At 39.8% G+C, this 15,078-nt stretch overlaps 1 protein-coding gene across 2 annotated transcripts; it reads right to left on the reverse strand.

Moving 5' to 3' along the window:
- Positions 1-2,472: 2,472 nt before the first annotated feature.
- On the reverse strand, positions 2,473-5,685 carry LOC134537216 (uncharacterized). 2 transcript variants are annotated; one of them, XM_063377481.1, is made up of 3 exons: positions 5,507-5,685; positions 4,810-4,954; positions 2,473-4,727 (listed from the first exon to the last, which is right to left on the reverse strand). In XM_063377481.1, the coding sequence occupies exon 3, from the start codon at positions 4,694-4,696 to the stop codon at positions 2,960-2,962; it is 1,737 nt and encodes a 578-aa protein (XP_063233551.1). In that variant the 5' UTR covers positions 4,697-4,727; positions 4,810-4,954; positions 5,507-5,685; the 3' UTR covers positions 2,473-2,959. The 2 variants fall into 2 exon arrangements, with proteins under 2 accessions (XP_063233551.1, XP_063233552.1); XM_063377482.1 differs by having other exon boundaries at positions 2,473-4,954.
- Between the last annotated feature and the right edge of the window lie 9,393 nt (positions 5,686-15,078).

Raw genomic sequence — 15,078 nt, forward strand, 5'->3', positions numbered from 1 at the left:
AGCTCTACGGGGCCAGAGACAAGCAGACATGTTGGGTAAAACGACTCGCGAGTGTGCCTCTAGGTGCTTGCCTCAGGAGAGCTCCGAGAAAAAAAGGCCCCCTGGGAAAATGCAGGGATAAGCCGTCTTGATCACATCTCGGAGGAGAATTACAGACGACAGGTGTGTACCCAAGCGGGGATAAGCCGAGATACAGGTTAACTCGTAAAGACTCGGCAAAATCAGATCTAGCGCTGGGAATGGATTGGGGAGACTTACCTGAAAGAGATTGAATGGGAGTGTACGGAGAGCGGGAAAAAGTTAAGTTTTAGCTTCAAAATTACTGGTAAAATTTATGGTTCCAAATTAAAATTCAAAATTTCGACAAAAATTCTAATTGGTGGCACAGCACACTCCACACTACCAGGTTCACTGCTCACCCTGTCCACCCGCACGGATCCCCCCCGGCGCCACCTTGGCAGCCGGGCGGCGACCCAGCGCAGCGCCCTCGCCAGCAGCCACAGCAGCACCAGCCCCATGGTGGCCGCTCCCACGGGCAGTCCCTGCGACCACGGGCCAGACACTAGAGCAGTCTGCGTGGGAGGCATGTAGCCAGCCGGGCGGCGACCCAGCGCAGTGCCCTCGCCAGCAGCCATAGCAGTACCAGCCCCATGGCGGCCGCTCCCACGGGCAGTCCCTGCGACCACGGGCCAGACACTAGAGCAGTCTGTGTGGGAGGCATGTAGCCAGCCGGGCGGCGACCCAGCGCAGCGCCCTCGCCAGCAGCCACAGCAGCACCAGCCCCGCGGCGGCCGCTCCCTCGGGCAGTCCCTGCGACCACGGTCCAGACACTAGAGCAGTCTGTGTGGGAGGCATGTAGCCAGCCGGGCGGCGACCCAGCGCAGTGCCCTCGCCAGCAGCCACAGCAGCACCAGCCCTGCGGCGGCCGCTCCCACGGGCAGTCCCTGCAACCACGGTCCAGACACTAGAGCAGTCTGTGTGGGAGGCATGTAGCCAGCCGGGCGGCGACCCAGCGCAGCGCCCTCGCCAGCAGCCACAGCAGTACCAGCCCCGCGGCGGCCGCTCCCACGGGCAGTCCCTGCGACCACGGGCCAGACACTAGAGCAGTCTGTGTGGGAGGCATGTAGCCAGCCGGGCGGCGACCCAGCGCAGCGCCCTCGCCAGCAGCCACAGCAGCACCAGCCCCATGGCGGCCGCTCCCACAGGCAGTCCCTGCAACCACGGTCCAGACACTAGAGCAGTCTGTGTGGGAGGCATGTAGCCAGCCGGGCGGCGACCCAGCGCAGCGCCCTCGCCAGCAGCCACAGCAGCACCAGCCCCGCGGCGGCCGCTCCCACGGGCAGTCCCTGCGACCACGGGCGAGACACTAGAGCAGTCTGTGTGGGAGGCATGTAGACTAGGAACCTTAGCTGCTTTTAGGGTTTTCCACCATATTTAATAAAAAAAAACGTATTTTTAACCTAAAATTACTTTGATTGCATCGAGCAAGGATAGAGCCAAGCACTGTAATCGTTTAGCTCATCAATTAAAAAATTGCTGATATTTTTTATCAATTTTGGTCGTATAGTTGGCCGTGTTGGCGGTGCTCTGACAATAAATAATTACTGCACTCTGTTGGGTGAAAATCAAACTAATATAGTGGCAGCAGACTTTAGCAGATTAAAACAAGATTTCCAACAGTGCACTCAAGCAGACGAAAACAAGATGGCTGTCTCCAGCTGACAAAAACAATTTGGCAGCTTCCAGATGATGAAAAAATATGGTGGCCCCCAGCAGGCAAAAACAATATGGTGGATGTGATTTCATACTAACTGACGATATATACCTTGGCGTTATTGGTGGGAGGTCAGTCTGCTGGTGTCTTCCATGGAGGAAGGTTCCGACGTCATTTTTTTTCGCCCTCATTGGGTTCAAACGGAGGACACATTAATGTAAGTGAAATTTTTATTAAAATTTTTATTTATAATTTTTTTGTAAAAATTTAATTTTTGTGTTTTTACAGATTAATAATTACAGATTTTTAAAATTTTGTGGCCCTCATGTCATTTACCAAGATGCCATAATTTTTTTTTGATTATTTTTTTATCAATTTTAAAAACATTTCCCTATTTTCTAGGATAAAAATTATAGATTTTAAATATGGCGGCCATATCGATAATTGCAACGATGACGTCATAATTCAAAATTGCGGCCGTGACATTCTAATGGTTGGCGACTTAGAATGGCTTGTCGCCGGGAAATTAAGCCACTTCGGGGACTTTTCAAGCGATTGTCATTTTTGAGTAAAATAGGAAATGTACCTTTAAAACGGAAATCTTTTCCTTGATATAGTGAATAATTTTATTTTTTTTTTGCGCAATTTAAAAAAAAATGGAAATTATGGCGAATTTTGGCGAATTTTTTTTTAATTTGGGCAATTTTTGAAGTTCAACATGAAGGTCTAAGGTCAAGGACATCTAAGATGGTCGCCGTGATGTTAGAAACCAAGATGTGGGACATCGGCTCCAGCGCCCCACTCCGACTCGTTGTCCCCGCACCGGCTATTATATACCACTTATATATAATCTTTTCAGGTGAAAATGGTTTTGGTGTCTATAGAGTTTGGGCCAATAGGGGAGGGTGGGCCAGAGTGAGACACAAAATTTTTTATTTGAAATCACTGTTTACTTTTCTACATTTAAAGACATCCTCTTATGCCAAAAAATAGCCTGATTAATGCTCTTTATTATTGCAAACTATAAATTCCGTAATATATGAGACCTTTTCTTAGAAAATGCAATTCTTCATTACATATCAAACGTCTCACTGTACCCCACAGATGTTCCACAGTGAGACAGACAGTGGTCCACAGTGAGACAAACTGAATACGCTATACAACAATCAGATTTACCTAACAACAATCACTGCACTTCAACATAAATGCCAGGAAAAATTTATAGAACATTCAGCCGTCCAAAATCTACACAAAATTTGAGGTACGACTTTTGTCTTTTGGTTTTTCCAGTTCAGAAGGAACAGGCAATAATGCTCTAATATCTTTTGTAGCAACTGATGCAATATCTGGAACATATGGGTAAAAAAACTTCCTCCACATTTTTTCACTTTTTCTCAGGAACTTGACTTCATAATCCTCAATGTCTATTTCTCGTAGCACCTCCCCAATGTAAAATTTTGTGTTTTTTCCTGAAAACTCTACCAGGACAAAGTCAACTTCTTTAGGCTTCCTCGCAAGTTGGTCGTATGATTGAAGTTGTATTACTTCATTGTCTGAAGAAACATCAGATTCAGAAAACTCTTCATCTTCATTTGAAATCTCAGTGAATTTTATTTTTATAGGGTCACACTTCTTGAATAGACCTCTCTTGCTGTTCATTTTATGTTGGTATTGAAGAGCAAGTTGGTTTTTTTCTGGTGTGTCAGTTGGAATGAAAGATCTTCCCTTTTTCCTTTTATTAGCAGACTCCAATCTCTTTCCTGCTTTGGGATAGTTATGTATGTTTACTGGGCTTATGTAACTAGGTGTCAAGCTATTTTCTTCAGAATGTCCATCTCCAGTCGTCACCATTGAATTGTGGATTGGAATGTCTTTACTACTGCACGGTCTCGTAGCTTCTGGTGTAGGACTAATTTCCCTGTCAGTCACAGCACTTGCCAAAAAATCTTGCTCTGAAAACACATTCCTGTTAAAAGGAAAAATTCCTGTTTTGCGGAATCCAGGTGTGATGTTTGCGGGTGTCATTGCTTTTTCGTGTGCTTCACAAATTAAACTTGCCACATCATATATCGAAACTGTTTTTCCAGGGTTTCTCATCATCCACGAGTCAACCGAAGCATTATAGAAAGACTTGAAGGCCGCAAACACTGATACATCAAGTGGTTGAAGGCGATTACTGCAGTGAGGAGGAATTGTTAAAATGGTTACCCCATTTTCCTTGGCTAACTCGATAGCCTCTATACTTAAGTGGCTCTCGTGAATGTCCAGTATCAAAACAGCGGGATTTTCTAGCGAGGAAAATGAGTGCTTCACAAAATGGTGCAAAACTTCAACAAAGAGTTCACCATTCATCCAACCTGACTGTGTTGCGAGGCCAAGACTTCCAGTGGGGGCACCATGAAGCATATGTTCCTTAAAATGCATTCTTGGGAAGATGATGACTGGAGGAAGAGTATTCCCTGCTGCGTTGACAATATAACATGATGTGACGAGGCTGCCTTTCTCGCCACTTGTTACTTTTGCAACTTGCTTCACTCCTTTTCCTGCAATGATTTTGGTTGGTTTTTGACCAGTGCTGCAACCAGTTTCATCAAAATTGAAAATACGCAATCCATTGGAGAAGTGGTCAGATCGTTTAAGCACAGTCTCAAGTTTATCGAAAAACAGCCCCACATTGTGTTTATTAAATGATGTAGCACGTGACAAACTGCAAGCTTCTGGCTGCCTTAGGGATAAGTCTGGATGCCTCTTCAAAAAACCCCGGACCCACTCTATTCCAGCTTTCTTTTGGATTTTCCATGTTTCGGGACAATCAATACCATTTCTTGATGCAATTTCAAATGCTAATTCTCTGCAGTTCATCAAACTCAGGCCATAACACATAGCTGAACAAGTTAACAGATAATCTTTCAACTCGCTTTCTTGTTCAGTGTTAAACACTTGGCGACTGTTGTACTTGGGACACATTCTCATGTTAGCCATTTAGGGATTATTCATCTTTTTTCTCACATACCTAAAACACGAAACAATTTTGTTGAGAAAGACATATTTTATAAACCATAAGTAGGCCTGAATCTCATAGCACTAAGCCTCACCTGTGAAGTGTCTGAAAAGCTAAACCTTTAGTTTTTGCAGCTTTTCGCACTGACAAGCCTTCCTCCACAAGTTTTACAGCTGCTCTCATGTCATCTTCTTTAAATGTTCCAATAGTTGTTTTTCTCTTCCTGTTGCGTGTCATGACTGAAAAACAATTTTTTTTTAACCTTTTTAAAAATAAAATGGGTTAAATGGATATGTAAGTTTGATAATTAATGTAACTTGAAATTAAGTATCAAGTAATATTGGATGTTAATTTTGCTTTGTTATTTTATAGAATATATATGCCTATCTAACAAAAAAAAAGAACATTTTTGTGTGACAATAAATATTTAACAGTTAAAATTGCATAACGTAACCAAGAACTTTTTTTCATATAGTCATCTAAAAATTAGCAAAATCTAATGTGGGGCTGGATGTTCCCGAAACGGAAGCTAGCTATTAAATTTACAAGCATGGGGTACAGTGAGACATGTCTCACTGTGCCCCATTCTGTTGTGTCTCATTGTGCCCCACACTACTACACACATATCTATGAATTAAAAATCCTAACCTATAATAACCAGCATGTCTGTGACTCTATTAGTTATTCCTCAATATGTGCACATTAAGTTAATGTCTTAATAAGTAACATATAACAACAAATATAAGTATGAAAAATAATAAACTAAGGAAAGAAAATATTTCTTTTCTTACCTGAAAACCAACACTTTAAAATATCTGGTTAATATCAGGTGTCATCAACATTAAAACATAATAAAAATGGAGGTTATGAAGGGTACCAACATGGGAAATATTGAAAGAAATTTCCATTTAATAATAGTTGGAGTTAAAAGACATGTCTCACTGTACCCCATGTCTCACTCTGGCCCACTCTCCCCTAAATACAAAAAATTCCGGGAGTTGCATCATAGTAATTTCATTAATTAATTTAAATATCACTCTACGTATATTGTCAAATATACATCCATACATGTTAATAAAAACATTATTGTTTAACTATTTTAAAATATACCCTTTATTTGTATGTTTTAACCTAAGCCTTTAGTAAATTTGGTTTGTATTAATACTTGTGTAAAATAATATATACTGAAGTAATTTTGGAAAATAACAGGACACAGATGTAGAATTACTTACTGAAAATTTGTATTTGTAATGCGGTATTCATAGTCACAACGAGACGCATAACATTTCTAGAAAAAAATATATTATATAACAGTGATTTAAACATTAAATTTTCTCCTCTAACCAAGAATTTCTCTCAATTTGCTCGAGTAACTGACAGACCACTAAGTCAAACACTAAGCCATTTGCTGTTTTTTCTAATCCTTTTTCATCCAAGTATTGGATAAAATATCTGTAATAATTCAATAAACACGATTTAAAAATATTTTTTGATACTCGTAATTTTAAACTGCTTCCTGTCGAATCCCACATTCCACTATTCTGTATTTTGGCAATTAACAGAAATGCGTGTGTTCGGAAGAAAATTTTACTGTAGGCATATGCTAAACTTGGAAAAACTATTTTAAAAAATTTGCACAATTAACTTAATTATTTTGGGCATTATGCAACATTGTAGGGATACATGTAAAATATAATCTTCCGTTATGCCTAGTGTTGATAATTCTAATTTTTCATCGAATCTTTACATCGTACACTTATAGAACCGCGTACAAAATATATCCCTCCCTTAAAATCGATTATAAGATGAGTAGTATGTAAATGTATGTCCTAGATCTGGCTTCTGGCTGTGGATTGATGATTGTCGACCGCCATCTTGGATTGTGACGTCACGGCGACCATCTTGGATGAGTGTAACGGGACATAGCGTAACGGGACAAGTTTGACCTTGACCCCGACGGCCATTTTGGATCCGCCATCTTGGATCCGCCATTTTGGATGACGTCATTGTGTTCTCGAAAATTCCGGCGATGTGTTTTCCGCCATATTGGATGATGACGTCACCTTTGCAATTTCCGTTACGGCCGCCATCTTTAACTTTTTTATTTATTATCCGATTTTAATGAAAAAATTTTTAAAAATTATAAAAAAAATTAAATAATAAAATTTTAATAAATTATTATTAAAAAATTGTACTTTTACGACACGGATCTCGGAGTCCTCGGTTCGAACCTGGTGAGGGCAAACAAATAAAAATGGTGACAGGCTCCTTCCTCAATGGTGGATGCAGGCAGACTGACTCCCACCACTTTTTTTCAAAGCATATATACCATCAGGTAGTATGACGTCATGTCCGCCATCTTGAAATTTGGACGCCATCTTGAAAATCTTTATTTATTATCCGATTTTAATGAAAAAAATTCCAAAATTCATCAAAAAATTAACGTATTTGAATTCTGTTTGATTATATCGATGTACGTCCTTGGTTCGATTCCCGGCGAGAGTAAACGGTCGATCCTTCCTCCATGAAAGCTACCTAGACTGATCTACCACCACCAGTACCAAGGTATATATCATCAACTGGTATGACATCATGTCCGCCATCTTGTATTCATCCACTGGAGACCAGCATATTGTTTTCGTCTGCTAGAGTGTGCCGATACCATGTAGTATAATTATCTGGTCACCATAATTTTGTCCTCAACTGTTGACCTTGAAATTTGACCTTGACCTTGAACTTTGACCTTGACCTTAACCTTGAAATTTGACCTTGACCTTGAAATTTGACTTTGACCTTGACCTTGAACTTTGACCTTGACCTTGAACATTGTCCTTGACATTGAACATTGACCTTGGCCTTTGAACTTGACCTTGAAAGTTGACCATGACCTTGAAATTTGACCTTGTCCTTGAAATTTGACCTTGACCTTGAAATTTTACCCTGGCTTGAAATTTGACTTTGACCTTGAAATTTGACCTTGACCTTGAAATTTGACTTTGTCCTTGAAATTTGACTTTTTCCTTGTCGACCATCATGGATCCGACATTTTATGTTCAGTACATGCTACCAGGAGCTACCACCTGCTGGAGTACGTCATATTGTGTGTGTACTTGTATTATAGAGTACATTTCCATCTGGATAATTTTATTCTAACCCGCTACAGTGCAGTAATCATTTATTATGGAGGTGCCCCACACCATCTTGAAATTCGGCCGCCATCTTGAAATCATGTAATAATGTATCTAGAAAAGCGGGAAAAAATCCAAAATTCATTAAATAAATTAGTAATCCATATAATAATTGATTGGATCGACTAAGGTCCTTGGTTCGATCCCTGGCCGATACAAAACAACTTCAATTTAAAAAAATACTAAAAAAAGTGTTAGGTGTGAGAAAATAAAAACACCGCAAGTTCTTTTTAAAAAATTTTATTACATAAATTCAATACACTACTACAAGTACAAAAAAAACACTGACAAATTACCAAAGCCTTTTGGATTCCTCGATTCAAACAGTCTTCTTAATGTACGGACTAAGCCTTTTACATGACTTTAAATGTCTATCCGATCCGTTCATCACCACAGCCAGAGACGGACTGAAGTTCATAGTACTTATACAGTCTCATTAGCCGGTACAACACATGAGTCAAATCAAAAACCATGTTCATTATACTTCTCGGAGCATTTTTTATAATAACGATGTAAGCTATCGAGACGTGAAATTAGTTTATTGCACTTATTGCACTGAAATTGTATTCTTTGAACATTATTAGAACAACCGCTTCTTTCATGTCTGCGAGCATTTGAGGTGATAGTAAATGATGCACCACAGTATTTGCACTGATGCGAAGCACGCTCTTCATTAATTGAAGTATTCAATGCTGATGAAACGTCAGCTGATGGTGGAACAGCACATATCGAAGTCTCCTCCAGTGTTGTCAGAGGCGTTGCCAACGGGATCTGCTCCAACATCGTCGGCGCCGACGTCACGGTTCCCGTAGTCGATGGTACATCCTCCATCGAGTACGACGTTAAAGTCGGTAAAGATGCCATCGAAGTCTCAAGAACAGGCAATTACACGACTTATGCACCAGAATAAACAAACTAGGTGATCCGTACACCGTCGAAGGCAGTAACAAACTGAGCGTCCTGCTGTCTAGGACTCGTTTATATACATTAACCGGTTTGAATAATACGCTAGTCAAATCAAGAACAATTTACTAAAATACTAGAGTCAAAACAACATTTAAAAAATAGAAGCACCATCAACAAAAAAAGGAAGCACATTTGGAAGCACCTTCAAAAAAGGAAAAACAATAGGAAGCACCATCAACAAAAAAAGGAAGCACATTTGGAAGCACCGTCATCGAAAAGGCAGCACATTTGGAAGCACCGACTACGAAAAGACAGCACATTTGACAGCACCGACAACGAAAAGGCAGCACAATAGGAAGCACCGACTACGAAAAAACAGCACATTTGGAAGCACCGTCATCGAAAAGGCAGCACATTTGGAAGCACCGACTACGAAAAGGCAGCACATTTGACAGCACCGACAACGAAAAGGCAGCACATTTGGAAGCACCGACTACGAAAAGGCAGCACATTTGGAAGCACCGACTACGAAAAGGCAGCACATTTGGCAGCACCGACAACGAAAAGGCAGCACATTTGGAAGCACCGACTACAAAAAGCCAGCACATTTGACAGCACCGACAACGAAAAGGCAGCACATTTGGAAGCACCACCATCGAAAAGGCAGCACATTTGGAAGCACCGGCAACGAAAAGGCAGCACATTTGGAAGCACCGACAACGAAAAGGCAGCACATTTGGAAGCACCGACAACGAAAAGGCAGCACATTTGGAAGCACCACCATCGAAAAGGCAGCACATTTGGAAGCTCCATCAACAAAAAAAAAGGCAAAAAGGAAGCACAAGTTAAAAATCAGAATACACGAAATAAAAACATTAAATTCTTATAATTTAAATTATTTATTTTATTGCTTTACATTATACAAATGCAAGTAAAACAATCCATTATTGTATGTAGCCAGCATTCCTCAGTTCCTTGAGTATGAAGGATATTTCTTTGATGCACGAATAGTTTTCTGCACAAAGCGAACCATGTAGAAGTCTTAGCCGGTCAACCAATATGTTTGGATCTTTCCATGATGTGTAATCATTCTCTTCTACCACCATCTTCCTTGCACCTTTATAATAAATATTATGATCTCTGGTGTCTTCCGTTTTACCACCAACCTCAGGGTAACTTTCATGTTTGAGACGGTGATCATCACAAGCTTGACCAGATTTATTTAATATATCACGTCGTTTCCATCGTTTCGGTCTCAGGACACCGCCACATTCTTCGATCTTGGCAGCTTTAGGTGCTTCATCATAGTCTATGTCTTTGTCAACAGCCTCAGAGTCACTGTAACAATCACCGTAGAAGGAATCGTCTTCACCCAATTTACCGTAATAATTCGATGTTGATGATGTTGAAGTGTCTTCATCGTCTTCATGCTTCCTTTTTAGGAGTCCATCATTTTTACAAAGTAGGAAAGATCTACTTGAATTCGGCTGGAATATATTCTCACTTTTCACGTTAAGGATTCTTCCATTGTCTTCATTCTTCCGTAAATCATCAACCTCCTTCAATTTAAGTTCTTTGTCGAGATCGGAAGAGCCAAGAAAATTATTGTCGTAATGCAGATCACTCTTCCTTAGGCTAGACAAGAATAATCAGGAGCACACGGAGAAAACCATCATAATATTGGCAAGAATAATCAGGAGCACACGGAGAAAACCATCATAATATTGACCAGATTAATCAGAAGTACTCGGAGAAAACCACCACATGTTTTCTTTGATATCATAAAATTACAGGAAAAGATATTTAAATATAAAAATAAATTAATAAAAAAATTAAAAAAAAATTTAAAAAATGCATAAATTTCTGGCTTGTACAAGAACTCTATCTTTGCTCAACAATGATGAGTTTACAAGCTAGCAGAAACTGTTTATGCATTTTTTTAATTTTTTTAATTTTTTTTAATTTTTTTTATTAATTTATTTTTATATTTAAATATCTTTTCCTGTAATTTTATGATATCAAAGAAAACATGTGGTGGTTTTCTCCGAGTACTTCTGATTAATCTGGTCAATATTATGATGGTTTTCTCCGTGTGCTCCTGATTATTCTTGCCAATATTATGATGGTTTTCTCCGTGTGCTCCTGATTATTCTTGTCAAAATTTTGATGGTTTTTCCCGTGTTCTTGCAATCAATCCTGTGGTTTCTTCAAGTGTTTCTGACTATTCTGAGAAACCGCTCTCCGCATGGATTTTTTTTTTGTCTAATGAGACATGTCATTTTATTTGGAGTTACATTTAATTCGATAATTTCTGCTACTAAATCAAAACTTGCAATATTTTCATCAGGTGGAATTAAAAAATATCATTACTCAGTCAAATTAATATTACGCCATGAGACATCTGTGGAGCACCAACATACTTCCTTTTCCTTGGAGTCTAGCGAAGTCATCCTTCTTTTGCGATCGTTAGTGAGCATCCCGCATCCCGCATAAAAAAACTAAATATGATTTACCTGCAAGCAACATGTGGCGACATCTGTTGTTGAAAAGCAGAACTACATGCATAAAGTACTTTTGCATGAGATATATTAATTCTCGCTGATGAAATATGAAAAAATTTCTATTTAAGTATTGGATCTAATTTAAAACACTCAATTCGTATCTGGCATTAGTCTCAGTAACTAATATGAATTCCAATTCGGGATCTGACGCTGTATCGAAAGAACATAGGTGTAAGTTTTGCAGTAAAGAGTTTATCTTGAGAAAGAATAAAAGACAACACGAGAAGAATGACTGTGTTAAAAATCCACTGCGCAATATGATAAGTTGTGTTCGATGTAGCAAGTCGTTTACGCGGAGAGAGAGCCTAAAAAGATTTGGCAGAACTTGTAGCGCCAAGCCTGCGTACAAGCTAGAGGACAACGATGAATCTACTAGCCTAAGGAAGAGTGATCTGCATTACGACAATAATTTTCTTGGCTCTTCCGATCTCGACAAAGAACTTAAATTGAAGGAGGTTGATGATTTACGGAAGAATGAAGACAATGGAAGAATCCTTAACGTGAAAAGTGAGAATATATTCCAGCCGAATTCAAGTAGATCTTTCCTACTTTGTAAAAATGATGGACACCTAAAAAGGAAGCATGAAGACGATGAAGACACTTCAACATCATCAACATCGAATTATTACGGTAAATTGGGTGAAGACGATTCCTTCTACGGTGATTGTTACAGTGACTCTGAGGCTGTTGACAAAGACATAGACTATGATGAAGCACCTAAAGCTGCCAAGATCGAAGAATGTGGCGGTGTCCTGAGACCGAAACGATGGAAACCACGTGATATATTAAATAAATCTGATCAAGCTTGTGATGATCACCGTCTCCAACATGAAAGTTACACTGAGGTTGGTGGTAAAACGGAAGACACCAGAGATCATAATATTTATTATAAAGGTGCAAGGAAGATGGTGGTAGAAGAGAATGATTACACATCATGGAAAGATCCAAACATATTGGTTGACCGGCTAAGACTTCTACATGGTTCGCTTTGTGCAGGAAACTATTCGTGCATCAAAGAAATATCCTTCATACTCAAGGAACTGAGGAATGCTGGCTACATACAATAATGGATTGTTTTACTTGCATTTGTATAATGTAAAGCAATAAAATAAATAATTTAAATTATAAGAATTTAATGTTTTTATTTCGTGTATTCTGATTTTTAACTTGTGCTTCCTTTTTGCCTTTTTTTTTTTGTTGATGGAGCTTCCAAATGTGCTGCCTTTTCGATGGTGGTGCTTCCAAATGTGCTGCCTTTTCGTTGTCGGTGCTTCCAAATGTGCTGCCTTTTCGTTGTCGGTGCTTCCAAATGTGCTGCCTTTTCGTTGCCGGTGCTTCCAAATGTGCTGCCTTTTCGTAGTTGGTGCTTCCAAATGTGCTGCCTTTTCGATGGTGGTGCTTCCAAATGTGTTGCCTTTTCGTTGTCGGTGCTTCCAAATGTGCTGCCTTTTCGTTGTCGGTGCTGTCAAATGTGCTGCCTTTTTGTAGTCGGTGCTTCCAAATGTGCTGTTTTTTCGTTGTCGGTGCTGCCAATTGTGCTGCCTTTACGATGGTGGTGCTTCCAAATGTGCTGCCTTTTCGTTGTCGGTGCTGTCAAATGTGCTGGCTTTTTGTAGTCGGTGCTTCCAAATGTGCTGCCTTTTCGTTGTCGGTGCTGCCAAATGTGCTGCCTTTTCGTAGTCGGTGCTTCCAAATGTGCTGCCTTTTCGTAGTCGGTGCTTCCAAATGTGCTGCCTTTTCGTTGTCGGTGCTGTCAAATGTGCTGCCTTTTCGTAGTCGGTGCTTCCAAATGTGCTGCCTTTTCGATGACGGTGCTTCCAAATGTGCTGTTTTTTCGTAGTCGGTGCTTCCTATTGTGCTGCCTTTTCGTTGTCGGTGCTGTCAAATGTGCTGTCTTTTCGTAGTCGGTGCTTCCAAATGTGCTGCCTTTTCGATGACGGTGCTTCCAAATGTGCTTCCTTTTTTTGTTGATGGTGCTTCCTATTGTTTTTCCTTTTTTGAAGGTGCTTCCAAATGTGCTTCCTTTTTTTGTTGATGGTGCTTCTATTTTTTTAATGTTGTTTTGACTCTAGTATTTTAGTAAATTGTTCTTGATTTGACTAGCGTATTATTCAAACCGGTTAATGTATATAAACGAGTCCTAGACAGCAGGACGCTCAGTTTGTTACTGCCTTCGACGGTGTACGGATCACCTAGTTTGTTTATTCTGGTGCATAAGTCGTGTTATTGCCTGTTCTTGAGACTTCGATGGCATCTTTACCGACTTTAACGTCGTACTCGATGGAGGATGTACCATCGACTACGGGAACCGTGACGTCGGCGCCGACGATGTTGGAGCAGATCCCGTTGGCAACGCCTCTGACAACACTGGAGGAGACTTCGATATGTGCTGTTCCACCATCAGCTGACGTTTCATCAGCATTGAATACTTCAATTAATGAAGAGCGTACTTCGCATCAGTGCAAATACTGTGGTGCATCATTTACTATCACCTCAAATGCTCGCAGACATGAAAGAAGCGGTTGTTCTAATAATGTTCAAAGAATACAATTTCAGTGCAATAAGTGCAATAAACTAATTTCACGTCTCGATAGCTTACATCGTTATTATAAAAAATGCTCCGAGAAGTATAATGAACATGGTTATTGATTTGACTCATGTGTTGTACCGGCTAATGAGACTGTATAAGTACTATGAACTTCAGTCCGTCTCTGGCTATGGTGATGAACGGATCGGATAGACATTTAAAGTCATGTAAAAGGCTTAGTCCGTACATTAAGAAGACTGTTTGAATCGAGGAATCCAAAAGGCTTTGGTAATTTGTCAGTGTTTTTTTTTGTACTTGTAGTAGTGTATTGAATTTATGTAATAAAATTTTTTAAAAAGAACTTGCGGTGTTTTTATTTTCTCACACCTAACACTTTTTTTAGTATTTTTTTAAATTGAAGTTGTTTTGTATCGGCCAGGGATCGAACCAAGGACCTTAGTCGATCCAATCAATTATTATATGGATTACTAATTTATTTAATGAATTTTGGATTTTTTCCCGCTTTTCTAGCTACATTATTACATGATTTCAAGATGGCGGCCGAATTTCAAGATGGTGTGGGGCACCTCCATAATAAATGATTACTGCACTGTAGCAGGTTAGAATAAAATTATCCAGATGGAAATGTACTCTATAATACAAGTACACACACAATATGACGTACTCCAGCAGGTGGTAGCTCCTGGTAGCATGTACTGAACATAAAATGTCGGATCCATGATGGTCGACAAGGAAAAAGTCAAATTTCAAGGACAAAGTCAAATTTCAAGGTCAAGGTCAAATTTCAAGGTCAAAGTCAAATTTCAAGCCAGGGTAAAATTTCAAGGTCAAGGTCAAATTTCAAGGTCAAGGTCAAATTTCAAGGTCAAGGTCAAATTTCAAGGACAAGGTCAAATTTCAAGGTCATGGTCAACTTTCAAGGTCAAGTTCAAAGGCCAAGGTCAATGTTCAATGTCAAGGACAATGTTCAAGGTCAAGGTCAAAGTTCAAGGTCAAGGTCAAAGTCAAATTTCAAGGTCAAGGTCAAATTTCAAGGTTAAGGTCAAGGTCAAAGTTCAAGGTCAAGGTCAAATTTCAAGGTCAACAGTTGAGGACAAAATTATGGTGACCAGATAATTATACTACATGGTATCGGCACACTCTAGCAGACGAAAACAATA

Source organism: Bacillus rossius, chromosome 12 (genome assembly GCF_032445375.1).
Source record: "Bacillus rossius redtenbacheri isolate Brsri chromosome 12, Brsri_v3, whole genome shotgun sequence".
In the NCBI taxonomy this organism is placed as follows: Eukaryota; Metazoa; Arthropoda; class Insecta; order Phasmatodea; family Bacillidae; genus Bacillus; species Bacillus rossius.